We start from the raw sequence: 13,666 nt of genomic DNA, 5'->3' as shown, positions 1-13,666 counted from the left end.
TTGAATGATGGAATGCATACTTTTGGGATGTGTTGATGATTTGAGTTTGAGGTGAGGTAGTGATTATCCAACATCCTGACCACACTAACACTCTTGTCACTGAATGCAATCGCAGCTGTGCTTCAGAATGTTGTAAAAAGTTTTCTCTGGACAGTAGAGACATTTACTCCAACAAAAGCAGGGTTTTTTTATACTCGGAAGAAACAATGAATGAGCAGGTGTCCCAATACTTTTGCCTCAGGGGAAACCTGGTCCTCGTGGGGAGAAAGGGGAAAAAGGAGAAGAAGGACAGAAGGTGGGTCTGCTTGACTTGTTTTACAGTCAGCTAGTCTTTATCAAATCAGCATATGCAGTGTTTTTAAAGTAAAAGTTATAGTAATCATCATTCTGCTGCAGTGACTGTAGACGTTTAGCTAATGAGTCTTTTTTTCCATTCTCTACTCCATCCCAGGGTGAAATGGGACCCCCAGGCAATGCAGGGCCTGAGGGGGGCTTTGGCCCTATGGGGTCTGTTGGCCCCAGAGGCATTACAGTAATGGGGAAAATGGTATGAGCATTTTTTAACATAGTTAGTTCATATCAGAACAGAGGGCATATGGTGCTGAATTAAAGCTACATTTCAATGTCTTGCTTTCTGTAGGGGCCTCCAGGGATAAGGGGTGAGAAGGGAGATATGGGACGGCCTGGAAACCAGGTGAGTATAAAAATTTTATAAAAATGCATTTTGAGATGCTTGGTATTATGCCTTTGTCATCACTCTCTTTCCATTTTTAAAGGGGTTGCCAGGACCACCTGGTCCAAAAGGCACAGAAGGAAGCGCAGGACCTAAGGCAAGTCCACTGCATTTAAACTGTAGAACTTGGCCAACAGCCAAATCACATCAGTCATGTTATTTGTAGCACAATAATAACAGAATCCTATTCATATTGGCAGATAATTGTTTGGCTTTGGCGGATGTTTTAAACTGATGTTTTTATTGAACACCAGCAGGAAATAAGGTTTAGATGATGGTGGACTACTGTGGTAAAATACCTGCATTTATAACATAATTGTTTAATTGTATTTATTAAAGTAGTCCTGATTCTACATTTTATGTTTGACTATAGCATCATGTTGTCAGATATGCACATGAAAAATATTGGATCATGGCATTTACCCACAGTTTCTTTTATTTCTTTATGTGCTTTAGGAGTGTTTCAGTTTGTTCCTCTTAGACTATTTTAAACATTTAAAACATAAAGTTCAGCTCTCCCAAAGAAAAGACAAAAAACACTCCTGCTCATTTGAAGGGAGCACTCGCAGTATGTTCATTAATCTTTACATAATCTATGAGGTACTGTGAATTCTCTGTACTACTGCATGTACTAAACTGTACTGTCTGTATTGTCAAGTCATTCATTATTTCTGAAGCACTAAAAGACTACAGAAGCCAGCCAAAGTGCTGTACAATTTACAATAAACAAGAAAGATCTAGAACATAAAATGGTGAACAAACCAAAAGCAAGAATACATGAAATCAAACTAAGATAAGATATATGACAGTGCAATAAAAACAGACGACTACCTGTGTATAGAACTAAAATATATAGGACCATTTAAAAGGAAAATGTCTGGGAATATAGATTTTTAATTTAAGTTAATAAATTTGATTTAAAAACTGTGGATGACATTCTTATATAGAGCAGTAGGCCGTTCCACAGTTTGCGGGCAGCTACAGAGAAAGCTGTCAAAAAACCTTGACCTATCAGGACAAATACATGTACTGTTACACCCTGAGTGACAGCACAAGACAAAAGCAACTAAAGCTCCGCGTAATAATACAAGTACGATGAAAATACAATATAGTTTTTAGTTATCAGATACAACAACCTTTCAATCGATCAGATTGTCTTGTTGAAACGAACTGTTTACAATTTTCACTTTAATTAATACATTAATAAAATAAAGGTTAGTAGCATCAGCTCATTAAGATATACAGTATACCTTATATTCTCATTCTTTCTCTCAATCTGCGTTGGTTCTACGTGATTTAATATTTCAGTTTCTTGCCCATTTTTCTCACCAGGGTACCAGAGGTGTGGAGGGGAATATGGGACCACCAGGAATTACAGGGCCACGGGTAAGATAGCAGAGCCTGAGAGACTGTTCTTACCCAAACTTAAACCATTACTTTGTCTAAATTTCAATTGCACTCTGTTGACACCTCCTTGTATCTGTTGATCAAAGGGTTACCAGGGTATGCCTGGCCACCCAGGGCCAGTTGGAGAGAGGGGCTCACTAGGACCTGTAGGGCCTACAGTGAGTACATACAGACTCTACAGTGTTTAAATGAATTCATACACAGGCACTTTGATTATGAAATTGAAAATAAGTATTTTCACAATATTTATCACAGTCAGTAACATTTAATGGCTAATTAATTCAGGTACATTTTCAGATGAATTATTATTAGTTATTAATTAATCTACTTCTGTTGTTAGGGGCTTCCTGGAAGTAAGGGTGAGAGAGGAGAGAAGGTGAGTTAAAAGTGCAGCGTTACTCTCTGTGCTGTGCATGGCACTATTAAATGTATTAGAAATAAACACTGGACTGTGATCTGTGATGTGGTTGTATTGTGCTGTGTTTAATAGGGAGAGCCACAGTCTCTTGCCATCATTTACCAACTTGTCACCCAGGCCTGTGAAAAGCTAGTTCACAGTATGTGAAGACTTCACTGTTTCTTTTCCTCCATGATTATAAAGTTAAAACCACCCATAAAGCATGTCCCACTGGATGTACAGTTAAGTTATGGTGATGTTCAGGCCAGAACTAGTGTTACAGTGCTCACCTATTATGTCGCTGTGCTTTAGATGAAGTGCTGAAGATAGACGCCTTCCTGAATGAGATTAGTCGGAAGCCTGTGCCCATCCAAGAACCAGTTGGGCCTCCAGGAGAGCCTGGAATCCCAGGAGGGATGGGACCTCCTGGATCCAGAGGCCCTCAGGGACGACAGGGAGACAGAGGAGAACCGGGGAAACCAGGATACCCTGGCGAGCAGGGTGAGGTGTTAGAGGATCGATGGTTCAAATCCAGGCTCATGCTGCTTGCCATCGGCAGCAACAACTCCTAGTGTGATGATGGTCAGCAATGGCGTTTGTTAGTTCTTCAGAGACATCAGAGTTGGGGAGCCACACTTTCCTCCAAGCACATTGCCTGCCTAGCAATGCTGCATCAGCGGCAGTTTGAAAAGAGGCTGTGGCTTGCTTCACATGTGTCTGAGGAGTTATGCTAATCTTCTTTCTCCTAGTGTTGGGGCCATTGCTACTAATGGGGGGGTCTAATTTGGGAAGAAAATTGGGGTAAAATTAGAAATAAATTATTTAAACATTTATGATAAATTGATAAACTATATTTGGAATTTTAATAAATTAAATTTAGTTAATATGTTAATGAGTAGGCCAGTTGTACCAACACATATCAACCTGGAGTCCTAATTCTGCTCTATATCTTCAGGACGCAGAGGTACGCCTGGAGAGAAAGGAGCTCCAGGGGCTAACGTTCAGGGTCCACAAGGAACGAAGGGCTTTGCAGGTATGAAATTTGGATGTCCTTTGTTATTTAATGTTAACTAGTTTATATAAATATTTTATTTATTTAAAGACCTTATTCAATCCTGTGTGGATATTGAATGCTCCATGACCTGTCTTCTGTTAATAACCACTGTTTTATGCGTCACAACAGGACCCCCTGGAGAAGCCAAGATAGGGATGCAAGGGCCTAGAGGTGATGATGGTAAATCAGGTGTTCCTGGTATTCCAGGGTCAGTAGGTCAGCCAGGTGAGATCGGGCCCCCTGGTGTGTGTGACAGTAGTGGCTGCCATCGAGGAGACCCTCTGGCAGGTACGTAGAAAGGCCTTTTCCTCTGTACATCATCTCTTGTTCTTCTGTGAATAATGCTTTGTCTCATTTCCCTTTTTAATGTTTTTTCAGAGGATCCGTACTTTGGATACCAGCCATAATTAGGATAACAGTGAGAGAACTGTTTAGGTGATCATTTGAATTCTGAGGCCTTGAGTTTTTGCTTTCTCACAGAAGAAGCAAAGAGGCAATACTGCAAGTAATGGAGAAAAACTGGGCTGGCATGGAAAGGACATGTTTTACCAAGACTGGTTTTAGAGTCCTGCTCACTGTGTGACTGTGGCTAATGTAAACTACAGACTGAAACGTCTTCAGTTTTCGATTTCTCTTCATACGACATCTCCAGAAACTCTGGTTGTCTTTCATTCTGTGTTCAGTCATTTTTTTCCACCTTTTGTTTTTATTTTATGTGTAATTAAACTGTCCAGTTCAGTGAATCACAAGAGCAAAGTCTTGAGCAGGACTCAATTGTGGGACAATTGTGCTGCATTAATTCAAGTTTGACACTAAAGAAGGGTTCCTCATCATTTCATTTACATTTAAAGGAAGATCTAGCCATTTTGTTGTCGTGTGAGAAAATAGCATCTGTTTACTAAATAATGACCAATTTCGCACTGAGAATGTTTGAAAGCTATGCTACCAATGCTGTGGTTTATTGTGTTGTATTTATGCACTACAAGTTATGTTTTTTTTTTTTAAAGGATATGTTGTTTGAAGGCATATTATTCCTACCGCTTCTTTGGGTTCCCTGATTTAACTGCCTTGTAATGAATTTAAACTGACCTTTACTGTATAAAAAAGAGGTGAAAGAAAATACACTGTGATGATGTTGTGATGTCTTACTGTTCTGCATATGCATAATGCCTGTTCTGTTTGAATCTGCACATCGAGTTCTTGTAGTATAATTAACACTATACTGTATTTACTGTATTTAAATGTCTACAATTTGAAATACTGACTGTTTTCTAAATGTCTAAGCATTTATAAAACCCTTAACTTGTGTATGAGTGTGTGTGTGTGTGTGTGTGTTAGCACGTGTGTGTGATAAAGAGAAGTAAATTGTTATGCACCTGTATGAAACCAAATTATATTTAAAAAATAAAGATATTTCTTCTCATACCAGATGTGTCAGTGTCAACACATGATTCCTTATTAAAATAACAACATAAATCTCATTTCACTTTTTATATTTTTATTTCACTGTTCGACCAGAGCTGCGCAAAGCGTTGCCTGCAGGACACACCTGGCCCATAAATATTATTTTTGTCTTTGTTTCTAGTAACATTGTAATTGAAATGTTTTAGTAACATAATTACAGCATACTGTTATTAAAATACATTTCTTTTTAAAAAGGTGCACGTATTTGTCACTGTACAGCGAAATGTGTCCTCCGCATTTAACCTATCTGTGGTAGTGAACACACACACAAACTAGGGGCAGTGAGTACACACCCAGAGCAGTGGGCAGCCAACTCCAGCACCCGGGGAACAGAAAGGGTAAAGGGCCTTGCTCAAGGGCCCAACAGTGGTAGCTTGCCGAGCCCGGGAATCGAACCCACAACCCTGTTAATGATAGCCCCACGCTCTAACCGCTGAGCCACCACTGCCAAGTTTCTATATTTGTATATTGTTTTGATTTATTAATTGTGCCCCTTGATCCACCACATAAACTGCACTTTGCCCTTTGCTTAATCATACTTCCAAAAGTAACTGCATAAAGATAAGTAAAAGTAAAAAAAGAAAAGTAAATAGAAAGTAAGAAAGTTAAGTAAAAAAAGAAAAATGCTGAACTCTGCTTTTATTGACTGATTTAGCTCACAAAGACCACCCACAGCAGCATAGCCTAGTCTGGCCTAATCTAGCCTAGCTGTTAACACTGTATCAAGGACTTTGAGCAATTACTCCTGAGTAGAGATTGCAAAATACTTTGGGTGCTTATAGTTACTAATTACTAATACTAACTAGTTTTTGAGTACTAAGTGCCAAGGTTGAGTATACTCAAATATCCCAGATATATATTGTTTATTGTTTGTCATGCTGGCTAGGCGTGGCAGTAAACTGGAAACACTTGCAGTGATGGAACGATGCGAGACTTTATTTAAATATAACAGGTTAATATAAACAAAACAGGATAACACAGGGGAGCAGCAATCTTAGTTAAGATCTAATCTAAGTTAGTGGGCAAGACTGGAAAACAAACTTAATGTGACAACTTAGGCAGGACTGGGCAAAAATAACAAAACAGGGAACTGGGAGGAATATAGAGCTTGGTACAGGGCACTAGGAACTTGGGACAGGACAGTGAGACAGGAACTAAACAGGGTAGGCAAAACCAAGGCAGCTGAGCAGTGGGGATAAGGAGAACAAAAAAACACAAGCCGAGCTTGGGTGTAAAAACAGGACAGGGCAGAAAGGGGAAAGCAGAGCTTCGGAAAGGGCAAGGACAAAACTAAACAAAACCACAAAGCCGAGCTTCGGACAGGCTGGGGCAAAACCAAACAAAAGCACATTGAGTAAAGTTGAGTATACTCAAATATCCCAGATACATACTTAGAATGGCTCGGATTTCGAGTGTGGTTACATTGGACGCTATTATTCCATAATGCAATGCGAAGCGGAAATGAAAAAGCTACTCAGGTCTGGAACAACTATTGGAAAAATGGTGGATAGCGAAGTGTAAGTGCAGTGGCGACTGCAGAACTTGCAGTGACGTATGTTGGCTTCATCAGTTCCTTTTAGCAGAAAACAGGTTAGTATGTTAATATATATTTTTTTTGTAAACTAACCTGCCAACTTGCACTGTTAAGGTTAGCACATAGTATTTACCTTATAGTATTAGTGTGTAGTATGCAATTGGGACACAGCCTTTGACTACTGGGCTGGGTGTATGTATATCTTGCGGGTGTAATTGTAATGAGTCAAGACTGTTTTGTAACAGTCTTAGGGATTGGGAATTGGTCCATTTTACAGCCCTTAAGTGGGTTTTGCTTTTGAAGGACACAACCGTGTTTGAGATTCATGGTATGGCACTTCCATGTAGTGAACTCTCATTATTCAATCATGCAATCCCCCGGCCCAGAACCATTTCTCTTGCATTTGTGATAAAAAAAAAAGTTGTTAGACATGAATGGGTTTAGATGGCAAGATAAATAAGGATAGCATTATATTAATTTACTCTAACGTTCAGAAAGTCTCATTAACCACATAACTACACAAGGCCCTCTGCTCCAGACAGTGCTGTACAGGCTCGTAGGAACCAAACAGGGGGAGCGCCGGTTACCACGGACAGTTGTCTACACGCACATCCGCGGTGTAGTTTTGTCCAACATGGCAGGATCTAAGAGTAAGAAGAAAAACAGAGAGGAGGCTGATAAATACTCCGTGTTGTTACCGACATACAACGAACGGGAAAACCTGCCTCTGATCGTTTGGCTGCTGGTGAAGTACTTTGGCGAAAGGTGAATGTTTATAACTGGTGGAAATGGAGCTAGAGCTAAAGCTAAAGCTAAAGCTAGCGCCTCCGTCTCTACAGACTAATACCGTCAGAGCTGCCGGTTAAGGATGAGCTGTCACTGCACTGCTTATACCACTCCTTAAATGAGGACTTATTGCCAAATTTCTGCATCATCCAGACGTTGAGATGTAAACACAGTAATGCAGGGTGGTCTAAGCTACTTTGATTTATTTACAGTGTTATTGTGGTATTGAGGGGAACCGGGACTCTGGATGTGTATAACCATTTTATCTATCTGCTTACCAAAACCACCATTCAACATACACATGTCTAATGGATTATTATATGGCATCTTGATGATGGTAAAATAGTGGTAAACCATGTAAAAATGTAGGTTTTCTTTTAGCACTGGTTTGTCTTGCAGCACCCTGCATATGTACCTTTTGGCCAAGAATGAGTTTTACAGTGACAAGAGTATCATAAAATACTATCTCAGAAAGCAGACAGCATATATCATAATCCTGTCACCACCACTGTGTAGAAGTCACACTCTGAATGACTTCAGTAGGACAGTCCTTTAACCTATTCAGTTATACTCGGCCTGAGTGACCCTGGTATTATTGCTAGGTATTGTCATTAGTTTCATGGTATTAAATAACATTTCCCTTGCATTAATGAAGTAACGTGTGAGTATGATGATGCATGACAAAATAATATCAAACAAACCTTACTTTTGATTGGACTTGCAGTCAGTGTATCGGCAGGTCTTTGTTGGAGTACTAGTGTAACAGAATATTTCTCGTATTAACTCGTATTACAGAGGTGGGCCAATGCAGTGTTAGTAGTCTTGCCCAAGGATTCTTATTGGAGTAGCACAGCACAGCACAGTTACCCAGACTGGGACTCGAACCCCAGTCTCCCACAGGGTGTAATGGCTCACTGACAGGTAGTGGTGATATATGTTGCGCCACACCAACCACATAGAATTGACCTGTTGGTGTAATCTGGAAATACTGAGTATAAATAAGTTATTTAAGGACTTAATTGGATATAATATATATATATATATTTATTTATTATTTTTATATAAGCATTTTATAAACAGAATATTGTCACTGTGACACAAAAACTCTAGCACCAGAATTTAAATCTGGCAGGTGTCAAAATGTTATGATAAACAGACCAATACAAAGTGCTCTAAAATGACTTGGAATAAATGTTTTTACATTGACTTCCATTGAAAGTTAATTCTTTTTTCCTTTTTCTGTAAAGTTGCCATTTTAGAGACATGCGGTTTACAATGATGATGATGATATATAGCCAGTTGTGTATTACAACCTGTCCTATACAGTGTATTGTTTTACAGTGTATTTGTTTAGTCATGCATTTATGTGTTTGCGTTTTTTACACTGATCATTTGTATTCTGTGCAGTGGATACAACTACGAGATTATAGTCATTGATGATGGAAGCCCTGATGGGACACTACAGATTGCGGAGCAGTTACAGAAAATATACGGAGAAGATAAGCTTGTGAGTTCATTTCTGGGTTGTGTTGGCAGGCTTCTGTCATTCATACCGGTGATGGGAACTAAGGGTACAGTGATCAATATACACAGCCACTGCTCAGTTAAATTTGAGTTGAAACTTGAAAAAACTGAATTATCGTTATTATAGTGTCAGCTGCAGTGTACATATTTGCATATATCTGCGTACAGTATGTTTGCACATCTTTCAATTGTGAAATGAATACCATATTATAGAAATGCTGGTGTTGATGATGGTGGTTAAGGTTTATACCGTACCATGTTGTTAGGACCATTTGAAAATAAGTGTTTCATTTATTTATGATATATATTTTTGTGATATGTATTTAATACTGAGTAAAAGTCTAGGTGCTCTGTAAAAATAGAAATCCTTATTTGGGCAGTAAGTGTTTATTTGCACAGTAAAGCACTTGGGTTTATTTGCATCTGTTTATTAAAACACTTTCATAGTGTTTCAGAATATTGCAATAAATATTGTATATCGTTAAGTTTTTTAACTTAAGTTTAAGTCTTTAAATATTGCGGTAATATTTTTACCATATCGCCCACCCCTATTATTTAATATTGACCTCAAAATCAAACTATACTTCTAACTTAATGCAGTGTTATTTATTTATTTATTTATTTATTTATTTTCTAAAGGTTCTCCGACCAAGAGCAAAGAAATTAGGTTTAGGTGAGTCAACCCAATTTACATTAAACCTTTTCTGTTTGTGCTGTACATTTATGTTCATTTATTTAAGTCTCTTGAACATGCTCAACAGAGGTGAATCCAGCTTTCGGCCTTGGACTTTGTGCACACGTGTAGTTAACCAAACTTTTGATGTAACTGATTGGACACCTACAATTAACAAAATCCAGCACCAGAAAGTGGATTCAAGGTCTGGAGGTGACGACCGCTGGTGTAGAGTAAACACTAACAAATACACACAGCAGACCTCTAACAGGGCTTTACATTGTGTTTTAGGAACTGCATACATCCATGGCATTCAGCATGCCACTGGGAACTTCATTATTATTATGGATGCGGATCTCTCTCATCATGTAACTACATCACTTTCTGCTATTTTTCTTATTGTCAGTGTATAAATGTGTTTTTAAAATCTTTAAAAATGTAATCAATCATGTAAATGTATTTTTTACTTTATCTGCAGCCCAAGTTTATTCCTGAATTTATCAAGTAAGTAAGCAACGGGAACGGTATACTTTTTACATGCTTAAACCATCTGACACATCCTAAAGCAGTCGGCACACCAAACGGCACAACTGAAACCATCACGTCAGCCATTACATTTTAAATAATCTGCCTCATATCCTAAGTTAACCACATCAAAACATCCGGCACTAAAGCATTTTAATAGAAATAATGTTTTCTAAGGGTTTGATCGCGGTCTGATGTTTCTGAGTTTTTGTTTGTGGTGTAGGAAACAGAAAGAAGGTGGATATGATCTTGTGTCTGGAACACGGTACAGAGGAGATGGAGGTGTGTATGGATGGGACCTGCGGCGCAAGCTCATTAGGTAACTGATTAATGACCTGACTCCTACACTACTCTGTCTATGTAGCTTTCTTTTTTAAAACTATTTATTAAACCATAAAGTGATTTATTAGACACTGTGTTTGTGTTGTCTGTGTATCAAATTGCATCATTTTTATTCTGCTGTCACTTTGTCTACTCTGTTATCATTGTTACCATACTAAATTTCGTATCGTAATCGTATGTGTGCAATGACAATTAAGTCCACTGTTTGGACAAAACTATTGGGACAAAAAAAAACTATTGCTCATTTATTCATTCCTTCAAAATGATTTTCTTCAAAGGAGTATTAAAAAGAGTGTGTCCTGTTTTTATTGGGGTAACTGGAATACTGGTCAGGAAAGGCTTTCTACTAGATTTTGAACTATTGCTGTGAAGTTTTGATTGCACTTAGTGCTAAGAGTGTTCATGAGGTCAGGTTGTTGGATGATCAATCACCCCACCTCATCCCCAACTTCCCAACTCCACTGGATGGAGCACCATAATTCAAAGAACATTGTTTCACTGCTCCACAGCTCAATGCTAGTGGGCTTTTTAACCCTCCAACCTGCACATGGCATTAGGAATAGTGCCAATAGGTTCATAGTTTTACTCATTATGTGCTCCAGAGAGTCCTACATCTTTAATGGATTTATATTTTATCTGAGCTGGTCTGAGTTGCACCGGATGCTGTAAATCTACTCTAGTGTTTAAGTCCTCACCATTGTAACTGAACTTGGTGATGTAAAATTAATATAACAAGATTCTATTCCCAGGCATATTTTCTGTTGGCCTATTAAACATTAAAGGAAGCATCTGATGATAAATCGAATTAGCATAATTTAACCCTTGCAGTTCAGCAGCCAAGACATGTTTAATATCTGACATGTGCTTCTTTAGTTGAGAATGATAGATGATAGGCTCATGTTGCTAATAAAAACTTAGGCTGCATCCCAATTCCGTACTACAAACTACTACTATAAGGTATATACTGTATATAATATTAAAAGTGCGGGTTTGGCAGGTTAGTACACAAAATATTAATGTACAAACCTGTTCTGTACTAACAGTAAGTGATGAAGTGTTGCCATGTCAACATGCATCACCGAAAGTTCTCCAGCCACCATTGCTATTGCACTTGTATCATTATCGGTCATTGTTTTTGTCATTGTGGGATAATAGTGTCCATCGTAACCTCCCTTAAAAGTAGTATATATCTTGAATATTTGAGCATTCTCACTTTTGACACTTATCTATACTCATCTATACTTATTTGTTTCAAATAATTATTAATAATAAGAAAGACCTTTATTTAAACATTGAAGTTAAATAAAAGTTACATGAAGAGTTACATAAAAGTTCTACATTATCATCTTTGAGTATCATTTTGTTGAACTGCTCTGCGGAGAATTGTGATTTTTATAAACTAAAGTAAATTATACTGTGTCCTAATCAACATGGATTTGTTGATCTGTACAAAACAAATAAATATCTGGATGCATTATGAGCAGGTTGAGACATTTCTTTTTAACATAGATGAGATTGGTGACAGTCTAAATACAGTGTCTGTTAGCAACATTAGCCTAGCACCCCCTGTTCTATACTAATGAAGCAAGCATAAGATATCAAACATGGCTTGACTGATTGACTGCATCTGGGGTAAGAGATACATTAGATTTCACCAAACCACTCCTTTAAAGCTTTAAACAGGAGAGCTAGTCTCTCAGCTATCCTTATCAAAGGTAACTCATCTCTGTTTCTTATATACTCTTTTTTTTATCGCCTCTAGCCGTGGGGCGAATTTCATCACACAGGTGCTGTTGAGACCTGGAGCATCAGATCTGACAGGAAGTTTTAGGTATGTGGTACAACACTGTATTATCATAATTACTGATAGCTGCATGAACAACAGTGGTGGTCTGCTGCTTACAATGATTGTTTTATTTTCTCAGGCTCTATCAGAAGGATGTGCTGGAGCGCCTAGTAGAGCGCTGTGTGTCTAAAGGCTATGTTTTCCAGATGGAGATGATTGTCCGTGCTAGACAACTAGGCTACTCCATTGGGGAGGTCAGTCCATCTGTAGTTTACACTTTATGGATGCCTCATTACTTGCTTTTGCTCTGTTGAACACTGTATTGTCAGATTGCCATTTTGTTAGAGATTATTTAGGTATTATCAAAAGTTATCATACCTCAGTTGTCCATTTACCACAGTATTACTTACAGGTCACATTTTCACTTTGCTGAACTCTTCTTTTGCACACATTGTTTACATTTCAGATTCCTGTAAATATAAATAGTGTTTCGTCATTTTGTTCTTCAGGTTCCAATCTCGTTTGTGGACCGTGTTTATGGAGAGTCCAAACTGGGAGGGAATGAAATCGTCTCCTTTCTGAAAGGATTGCTCACTCTTTTTGCCACAACATGATCTGCTACATGACAATCTGTTACATGCGACTGGTCTCAGCATAGCCATGCTATACTCAGCTGATGCACTCGACTTGCTCGACACTAGTTTTTGTCTAATTCAAGAGAAAGATGTCATGTTTACTAATAGTAGCTTTTATGGCACTTATTGGCCCTGTGTAGATGTTCTGCTTCAATTAAGCACTACTTTTTTCCTTTTTTAAGGGTTCATTTTAGGAGAAGGATGGGGTGGTTGGATGCTGAGCAGGTTCCAGGCCTGTGTAGAAGTGTAGCCTCTACCTACATTCTCTTCCGATCATAGACTATGGCCTTGGTACACTTTATAGATGCATTTGGGCTAAAATGTTTAAAAGTTTTGACCTTTAAAGGGCGTACACCAAAAATGTTTAGGACCAAATGTTCATGAATAATACAAGAATGTGCTGATCATCATTCAAATTGCAAAAGTCAAGTAAAGTGATATCTTTCTGACGAGACACCATGCATAAATCTCGCTGTTGAAGCATTACAACACATGCTGTAGGTTCAATCAGCATTAGTCTGCAGACTGTTGGAAAATGAATGTTGAGACATTACGCTGTTGATCAATAAATATTTTACATGATTTCTACCTTCCTGTGTCTCTCAAATCTGTTCCCACAAACACAGTTTAGAACTTCTACACATTTCTACACAATGTTGTGGGGCAGTGGTGGCTCAGCGGTTAGAGCGCCGGGATATCGATAACAGGGTTGTGGGTTCGATTCCCGGGCTCGGCAAGCTGCCACTGTTGGGCCCTTGAGCAAGGCCCTTTACCCTCTCTGCTCCCCGGGCGCTGGAGTTGGCTGC

General features: G+C 38.6%; 2 protein-coding genes across 2 annotated transcripts in view; both read left to right on the top strand.

Annotated features, from left to right (window-relative positions):
• LOC140534946 (collagen alpha-1(XX) chain) overlaps positions 1–5,016 on the top strand; it is a 36,867-nt gene extending 31,851 nt beyond the window's left edge. The window contains exons 31-42 of the mRNA XM_072656576.1: positions 242–295; positions 452–547; positions 641–694; positions 777–830; positions 2,066–2,119; positions 2,227–2,298; positions 2,481–2,516; positions 2,631–2,697; positions 2,850–3,038; positions 3,493–3,570; positions 3,721–3,879; positions 3,970–5,016. Coding sequence (XP_072512677.1) covers positions 242–295; positions 452–547; positions 641–694; positions 777–830; positions 2,066–2,119; positions 2,227–2,298; positions 2,481–2,516; positions 2,631–2,697; positions 2,850–3,038; positions 3,493–3,570; positions 3,721–3,879; positions 3,970–3,998 — 942 coding nt within the window. The 3' untranslated portion in view covers positions 3,999–5,016. The remainder of the gene's footprint in view (positions 1–241; positions 296–451; positions 548–640; positions 695–776; positions 831–2,065; positions 2,120–2,226; positions 2,299–2,480; positions 2,517–2,630; positions 2,698–2,849; positions 3,039–3,492; positions 3,571–3,720; positions 3,880–3,969) is intronic.
• A 2,174-nt stretch (positions 5,017–7,190) lies between these two features.
• dpm1 (dolichyl-phosphate mannosyltransferase subunit 1, catalytic) lies at positions 7,191–13,448 on the top strand. Its single transcript, XM_072656579.1, has 9 exons — positions 7,191–7,354; positions 8,783–8,882; positions 9,539–9,572; positions 9,864–9,940; positions 10,051–10,076; positions 10,321–10,416; positions 12,202–12,270; positions 12,365–12,479; positions 12,735–13,448. The coding sequence occupies exons 1-9, from the start codon at positions 7,224–7,226 to the stop codon at positions 12,837–12,839; spliced, it is 753 nt and encodes a 250-aa protein (XP_072512680.1). The 5' UTR covers positions 7,191–7,223; the 3' UTR covers positions 12,840–13,448.
• Positions 13,449–13,666: the final 218 nt, after the last annotated feature.

The sequence above is a fragment of the Salminus brasiliensis genome, chromosome 14 (assembly GCF_030463535.1).
Source record: "Salminus brasiliensis chromosome 14, fSalBra1.hap2, whole genome shotgun sequence".
NCBI classification, from domain to species: domain Eukaryota; kingdom Metazoa; phylum Chordata; class Actinopteri; order Characiformes; family Bryconidae; genus Salminus; species Salminus brasiliensis.
Note: the sequence above shows the minus strand (reverse complement) of the source record. Positions and strands in the feature narration are given on the sequence as shown.